The sequence below is a fragment of the Akebia trifoliata genome, chromosome 15, assembly GCF_017979445.1.
Source record: "Akebia trifoliata isolate Shusen 1 chromosome 15, ASM1797944v1, whole genome shotgun sequence".
Taxonomy (NCBI): Eukaryota; Viridiplantae; Streptophyta; class Magnoliopsida; order Ranunculales; family Lardizabalaceae; genus Akebia; species Akebia trifoliata.
Genome location: NC_141389.1, coordinates 2,293,157 through 2,301,268, shown reverse-complemented (window position 1 = coordinate 2,301,268; position 8,112 = coordinate 2,293,157). Strand labels below are relative to the sequence as shown.

Sequence of the window (8,112 nt, the reverse complement as noted above, 5' to 3'; positions counted from 1 at the left end):
AATATTACCAAAAATTGAGGGGGTGTGTCATTGATTTGAAAGCAAAGCGATATCTCAGATATTCATAAAAACTTGGGGCTAACAAGGTGAAAATGGGATGGTATCTCAAATATTAACCAAATAGAAGGGGGTTCTAAGAAATCAAAAAATTGAAGTGGTACCTATACCAAAAAATTTCCAATGTGGGGGCAAAAAGAATCAGATCTGATTCCAAACCTAATTGATACTTATTGTAATAGAGCCTCTTAATCATTCAACTAATCTTCGAGTACGTTCAGTTCCTTAGCCCAATAGATGGTTGCCCTTGATAGGCGATTTAAACTCAAGATCTCCATTTCTCGAGGGATGGTCATAGTCATCCCGCCATCCCTTTGGTCTTGTCTAACCCATTGATTTAATTTCTATATTGTATATTGTTATCAATCAAAATTGATCTATTAGGTTATAAAAATGAGTCTTTATCCCATTAAGTCCTTATTGAAATCAAAATCCTTAATCCAAACCCTAAATTAAAATGATCTTATTGGAATGGATCGAATTTTGGGTCATATCTTACGCATTAATAATCCTACCCCAGAGTAACTTTGAGATGAGTATGAATTTGTTATTAACGCTAATAGGGCTTAAAATGAATCAGATCGGCTACGAGTGTGTACATATCCAAATTTTTATCTGAATTCATATTCGGATTCGAATCCAACTCGGATCATAATAGCTAAGACCACATCCGTACCATTTTACTTTTATTAAGAGTATATTCAGATTCAATCCTATCAAATTTATTGATTCAGGTCATCCAACCATTATTAGTTGATGAAAGATAATTTAAAAAAATATAAGAATACATCTTGTAAAATAATATATCATTCAGATATAGGGATGGAACTGAATCCGACTTGGGTCAAGGGAGATTAACTCATATCCGAATCATATTTTAATTCAAATATACTTGATGAAATCAAATCTGTTAAATTTGGATTTGGATCAATTGAATTTCAAATAAAATCCCAATCATTTTAGGCCCTATAAATTAAATTAATGAACCAATGGCATGATGACACGAGTAACAATAGGTTCACAATTTTCTTGGGCTTAAAGACCAAAGATAGAAAATAGAAGTTTCCATGAAACCGCTTTAGGGCCGGTTTCTGGTTTTGAATGAACCCACGAATGAGACACCATACCCCTCTCTCTCTCTCTCTCTCTCTCTGTTATTTATTCGAATGAATCCATTCTTTTTTCTTCGCCAAAGTTCCTCTCTTTTTCTATTATTGCTCTTCTCATTTGTTATTTTCAAATTCATTCAAAGCTTCTCTCACCAATCTTGAAAAAAAAAAAAAAAATCTTTATTTTTTTCCGAGTTTTGAGTGGGTCAAAGCTACCTCGAAGGAAAAGTTACTATTTTTTTTTTTTGCGAAATTCCTAAACACCAGGTACTAGTTGGGTCTCGATTTGATCATATTTTTTTTGTTGGGTTTTGTTTTGGACAACCATTTATTGATTTTAGCTATAAAAAAAACTCATTAGATCCAAAGATCTCTCAACAAGATCGAGGTGGGTTTTAATTCTCTCTCCCTCTTTTTTTTTTCTCCTTTATTTTGTATTTTTTTTTGTGGTCAATCTCATTAGATTTCAGACATGGGTTTTGTTCAGCTTGAAAAAGAGATATATTTACAATATGGGTTTCTTTATTTTCTTTAAAAAATCCAATTTTTTTCCTTTTTATTTATTTTTTGTTGTTGATTTGATCTCTATTTTGAGAAATGGGCATCTGGGTTTTGTGAGATGGGGTTGTTATTTATGGGTTTTGTCTCTTTTTCATTAATTAGTTGAATTGTTATTTATTTATGTTTCTGATCCAATGTTATTTCTCTTTGTATCTTCTTTTTCAGAGCAAAGCTTTTGATTCAGTGACTGAGATTTCTCCATGGTGTGATTTTGTTTTTTTTTTTATATTACATTTGGTTAATTCTCTAAATACCCATTTAGGAGAAACAGATTAAAAAAATAATATTGGACAGCAAAATATTTTAATTTTTTTGTTGTACTTGTTGATTTATTTATTTATTTTATTGTTCTTAATCAGGGTGAAGCTCAGGAGGAATTTCTTGATGACCTGAAAGAGATTTTTCCAGTTGGGATTGATTTGGAATCCAGAGGTTACCAAACAGCTACCATTCTTGGCGAAAAAATTGTAAGCAAATCCTATAAGACTAATTTGATTTTTCGACCTTCTCCGTGTATTTTATTTTTATTTTTATTTTTCTAATTTTTTTCTTGATAAAATCTCCATATTTAAGAGGTACCCATATTGTTTTATCAGTATGTGATTGGTGAATCTGATGATGGAGGAATCGTATCGAATAACATTCGAATTTTTGACAAATCAACAGGCAAATGGTAAGTTTAAGTTTTAATCTCTTGCGTTTGTGGCATTTGGTCTCAAAGATGGAATTTGGATCATTGATATATGGTAGAATTTGCAGGGGAGTTCCTACTATATTGGGTACAAAACCCACCCCAAACAAGGGTCACTCGGCTGTGCTTCTAAATAAAGATCGAATCTTGATTCTCAAGAGGGAATCAGCACCAGATGATTGCATTTGGTTTCTTGAGGTTGGCATCCATGGCCTTTTAAAAAATCTATTTTGTGAACTAATTGTGTTGTATTTTCCGTTGCATTCGTCTTTCCTTTTGTAAGTATGCAAATTTTGTTGCTTGAACGATAAGGACATCAAATTTTTGTGATCCATAACTAAAATTGCTTGATATCTTGTTTTATTATTGATAGGTGGACACCCCATTTGTTAGAGAGCAGAAGAAGAATCTAGAAACTGAAGTAGTTGCGTGGAGTAAGGGCGTTAAAGGCGATGGTCCTAAGCCAATCGTTATTAGTGGTCCTTCTGGTGTGGGAAAGGGAACATTAATATCGAAACTCATGAATGAATTTCCATCCATGTGTGGGTTCTCCGTTAGCCACACAACCCGAGCTCCAAGAGAAAAGGAGAAGGATGGAGTTCATTACCACTTTACCGAACGAAATGTAATGGAGAGGGACATACGAGGGGGGAAATTTCTTGAATCTGCATCGGTTCATGGAAATCTTTATGGAACGAGTATTGAAGCGGTCGAGATTGTTACCGATGCAGGAAAGGTAAATCGTTGTGTATCATGTATGTCTCTTCCCAACTTGTGAAAATATCCGAACTTTATTGTTGTTGTGTGGATCTTGAACAAGAACTTTTAGTTGGAATTTAATGTGCCACATCTTGGCATCTACATCACTAGAATAGAGGGTTCTTTGCTTTCTTTTAACCAACCAACTACTCCAAAAGATCGATCTATTGGAGAGGGGGAGACCTATGAATGTAAGAGGGTCACGGTGTTTAACTGGGGGTATGACACACCCGAGAGTGGAGGAAAATATACACTCAACACTCCCCCTCACCCATAAGGGTGGAAAGAGACCTAGACGAACCTAGTGCTTTGACACCATGTTAACCGATACTACTCCAAAAGACCGATCTGTTGAAGAGGGTGAGAACTATGAATATAAGAGAGCCATGGGGCTTAATTGGGGTATGACACACCCCAAGAGTGGTCGAAAATATACACAACATTTTCATCAATTAGAGTTCCTTTCAGTATATATATGAAACAATGAATTGGTTTATATCTCATTGAATTTGATTTGAATTGTAGAGATGCATTCTCGACATAGATGTCCAAGGTGCGAGGTCCGTGCGTGCTAGTACTCTTGAAGCGATTTTCATCTTTGTCTGCCCACCCTCGTATGAGGAGCTTGAGAAGCGTCTACGTGCACGGTGAGTTTGAAATTGGAAGCTTTGGAGGCTTTCTAACACTCTATAATCCTCATTTTAAAACCTATGTAAATAAAATCTTTGTTTGTGTGAATAGGGGAACAGAAACCGAGGAACAGGTCCAAAAGCGATTGCGTAATGCAAGAGCTGAGCTTGAGGAAGGAAAATCTTCGGGTCTCTTTGATCATATATTGATAAACGATGACCTCAATGCGTGCTACGAGCATCTTAAGGTGTGCTTCTACTTCCTCACTTAACATCCATCTTTTATCCCAAAATCAGAAATCCAAACCTTATGTAACAATTTCTTCAATGTAGAAACTCTTGGATCTAGATGGAAACACGGAGTCGAACACCTATCAATCATGTAAGTAGCCCCTTCTGTGCTTAAGTTCTAATGAGGTTGTTTGTAGAGAGCTGCTATTGGCACCATGACTTTTACTTTTTACAACCAAATTTCTTAAATTATTTATCACACCACAATTAAAGATTAAAACATACTCTTCAAACTATTATCTCAACATTACAAAACATTATAACATGTTCAAACAATTTCAGTAGTTGTTTACAATTATGATTAAGCTCACATAAAATCCTAAACCCAAAAAATAGAAATCTAGCCACACAAAAAAAAAAAAACGATAGAGTTTCTGTTGGCACCCTAATTTCTTTACTTATTATAAACCATTCACTTATTTTCGTTATTTTTAATTGGGGTGTAATAAGTAAAAGTTGAGGTGCCAAAACAGCTCTTGCTTTTCTCTTTTTTTTTTTTTTTCTTCCTTGGTTTCTATTATGTGCCCTCTTCTCCCGGCATTTGAATCTTGTTAATGTTATACAGCTCCGAAGAACGTTGAATTCCCGATGAGCCATTCCATATCTGAAGTGGATCAAAAGGTCCTGATACATTGTGGAACTGCTGAACTTGGGAAAACATCAAATAAATTGTGAGTCCCTTCTTACCAAATATAAATTATCGACAAGAACACACCCGACAACAAAATGTTTACAAATTTGCATTTTTTTTTTTTTTAAATATATTTGAAATTAATAGGTTTGTGCTCGATGTATCTTCACTTAAAGGAGGGGCTCCGGGGCGGTCAAGAGGATTGAACATTTATGCGATCGACCCATTTGTTGAGGGTCCGAAGATGGCTTATTGACTTCATCATCAACTAATTACTTCTAATTATGTGGGGTCTCAATTTTGGTTTAACTTGAAAAAAAAGATGGGATTGATATAAAGCTATTAGCTATTCTTATAATACTCCAAGATCATTAAGTTACGGTCCTATCGATCTCCTATTTGTATCGTTCGTTGTTGTTGATGGATTGATTTGAGTTTCCCTCGCATTCATTTTTGTCATTTGTTGCTGAGAACAGGAATAAATTTGGCTTCTTTTCTCAGCCTTGAAGTACCATTTATGTGAGAGGATTCTATTGTTGTTCTATCTAAATTACTCATTTTCAAATGATATTCAATGTGTTTCCTTAGTAGAATAAATATGAAGTGTTTGATGAAATATATAAATATAACGGCGTAATTCAAAGTTCTCCGATGATTCAAGGTGTTTATTTATATATTTATTATTATTATTTAAAAAATTTATTTGAATTCTTTAGGTTTTGTTCATGAATTGTTGAAAAAGATGGCATTTTATAATATAAACAATCTCTCTTGTTTATTAAAAAAAATCTAGATATAAGGACATTTTGTTAGGTTTAAGATACTATGTCATTTTAATTTAAATAGACAAAGAAACTTTTGTGACTAAAAAATAAATTAATTAAATGTGGATTTTGGTAAACAATGCTCATCCTTCTCTCATTATATAATAGTAAAGAAGTTGACTATACGATTATAATTCGTTAATGACGCATTATTATTTTTTTGGTCGAACCCAAATGATATTTCTCCTAATTTAAGAGTTTCGTGTCGTCTTAGAATACATTAGTCAATACCAACTAGAACAAAATATTGTATGTATGTTTCTTCTCGGCCTATATCTATTAATGATTTTCTGACACCCCCTTCTAATCATGGTTTTTAAACTCGGTATTTCGTCTTGTCTTGTTCAGCTCAGATACCGAGTTATCTCGGATGAGTTTTTCGATACATTTGAGATGTCTCGTGAGACAAATCAATAGATTGAATTGTGACTCGTAAATCTCGGTCAAAAAATGATTGTCTCGTTCAGTTCTGATACCGAGTTATACGTCTCGGTCTCAAACAAGTTTAAAAACCATATTCTAACATACGCTCCCATCATAGAACCATAGATCATTTGAATCAAGATACGTAGAATCATAAATATTTTTCTTATGTATCCCGAGGCAAATGATCTATGATTCTTTGATGGGGGTGTCAGATTATCACAACTCTTGTCTGTATTAGGGTAAATATTTAATGTATAAAATTTGGTGATGGTTGGCGAAGGATTTATTGGGTCAAAATCGAAAAGTCTTGCTATATTGGGTACCATGGGCATGATTCATGGTTGAAAATTTCATACCACTTGAAAATATCTTGATCAAGACCAGTTGGAATTGTTTTAAATAATCCCATTTTTCTTTTGACCAAGACTATGGTTTGAGTCTAGATTTTAAAATTTTATATCCTTAAAGACCTAATCCAAAACTAAAAATAATGACATTAATGCCAAGAGACAAAGTTAAGAAAGCTCAACTATTGACTTTCTATTTCAAATTCTAACCACTAAGATTATAAAAAACAAGAATTCTAGTATTTATTTATTTATTATTATTATTTTTTTAAGATTTTAAGGTATAATGAAGGATAAAGTTGATTTGGAGATTTAAAATAAGAACTAAAAAACAATCACATGTGGGTCCTACATCTCCCCATTCGTCATTTAATATGATGAGATCACAGCCTTTGGTATGGTGGGACCATTGATTGGTCGGCAAAAGTAAGCTTAGCTTTGATATTTAGGGGAGTTGTGGGGCCATATATTTATCTATTTTTTTTCCACACAAACCAAACTCTGTATCCAACCACTTTGTTGCTGGCTTTCCGTGTCAAGTTGTACAAAGAAACTGACCTAACTGCAAGTTGACACACTCTTATTTCTTGCTAAGGTTCAGAGATGGGCCCACATGTGTGTGTGTGTGCAAGTGGGTGTGCAAGTAGGGGATTACAGAAACTCACTTTTTTTTTTTTTTCTCTTATAGGGGTTTGAGTGGTCCCATTGTGAACAAGACTCTTTAGAAACTCTCTGTGACTGGCTATGCTGCAAGGTTCACTTTCAGTACTTTCTTCAGTGTTTCAGCTAATTAGTTGCTGAGACTGTCTATTGGACCAAAACCACAGACACATAGGAGTGAGGACACTTCAAAGCATGAAAGAATAGGAACCAATCAAAGATTAATAATAATAAAAAAAACACACCGACTACTAAGGGGTGTGAATGGATACCCATTTAACCGAAACTGAATACCCCAATTTCAGATTCCTTTTTATTAGAATTGATAGAAACTAAAATTATTAGATTCTATTCAATGGATACATCTGGATTCTTGAAATTGATTTATTTTGTCATTTCTTTCTATATTATAGATGATTTAAGGTATTTTTTATTTTACAAATAAATATATGTTATATAAAATTCTTCAATTTTTCATATAAATTAGTTATCGAAACTTAAAATGAGTTACTCTTCTAAAAAATTATTACTTTTAACAAAGATAAATTTTTATTTTTTTAAAAAAATAATTAATTTGTATATTAAATATAACAAATTATAACTAAGTCAACAATTTTGATGTTGATATTTTGAAAGAAATTTTTTTTTTTTTTATTTATAATGATTTGAATTACTTTTTTTCTCATTCGACTCTTGAGAATCAAAACCGATAGGTACCCTGATATTTTCATCATTTCGTACTTTTCTGACCTCGAAGTGTGTTAGAACCATAGATGTGCACACTTACACGTCATAAAAGTGTGAAATGAGACCACTCCATATAGACTCATACATCAAATACAATAAAAATCAATAAATAACTGTAAATAATCCATCCTTCTTTTCAACGACCATTAATTTGATTTAGACAAAAATCAAAGAAGAGATACCCCTCGACAAATCAAATCAGTTTGATCTCAAATGATCATGATCATCCTTTGCCTAAAACATAATCGTTGCTATCATCCGATCATGCATTTCCATTGTATGACCCATCAACTAATGGCCCTTCTATGAGGGTGGTGATGGCATGTCATTAAGATCTCTGAGAGTACATCATATTAAAAGCAAATACACAAACAAACAAA

At 33.2% G+C, this 8,112-nt stretch overlaps 1 protein-coding gene across 2 annotated transcripts; it reads left to right on the top strand.

Moving 5' to 3' along the window:
• Nucleotides 1–1,219: 1,219 nt before the first annotated feature.
• Nucleotides 1,220–5,298, top strand: LOC147383875 (guanylate kinase 2-like). 2 transcript variants are annotated; one of them, XM_086426026.1, is made up of 11 exons: nucleotides 1,220–1,433; nucleotides 1,893–1,930; nucleotides 2,087–2,194; nucleotides 2,324–2,400; nucleotides 2,487–2,616; nucleotides 2,792–3,154; nucleotides 3,703–3,824; nucleotides 3,919–4,054; nucleotides 4,140–4,188; nucleotides 4,663–4,768; nucleotides 4,876–5,298. In XM_086426026.1, the coding sequence occupies exons 2-11, from the start codon at nucleotides 1,928–1,930 to the stop codon at nucleotides 4,982–4,984; spliced, it is 1,203 nt and encodes a 400-aa protein (XP_086282152.1). In that variant the 5' UTR covers nucleotides 1,220–1,433; nucleotides 1,893–1,927; the 3' UTR covers nucleotides 4,985–5,298. The 2 variants fall into 2 exon arrangements, with proteins under 2 accessions (XP_086282152.1, XP_086282153.1); XM_086426027.1 differs by having other exon boundaries at nucleotides 1,220–1,554.
• Nucleotides 5,299–8,112: the final 2,814 nt, after the last annotated feature.

What these genes read in the sequence shown, in the direction of transcription:
- LOC147383875 (XM_086426026.1), top strand. An exon ending in GACAAATCAACAGGCAAATG is followed by an intron (nt 2,401 to 2,486) that starts GTAAGTTTAAGT and finishes TAGAATTTGCAG; the next exon opens with GGGAGTTCCTACTATATTGG. An exon ending in TTGTTACCGATGCAGGAAAG is followed by an intron (nt 3,155 to 3,702) that starts GTAAATCGTTGT and finishes TTTGAATTGTAG; the next exon opens with AGATGCATTCTCGACATAGA.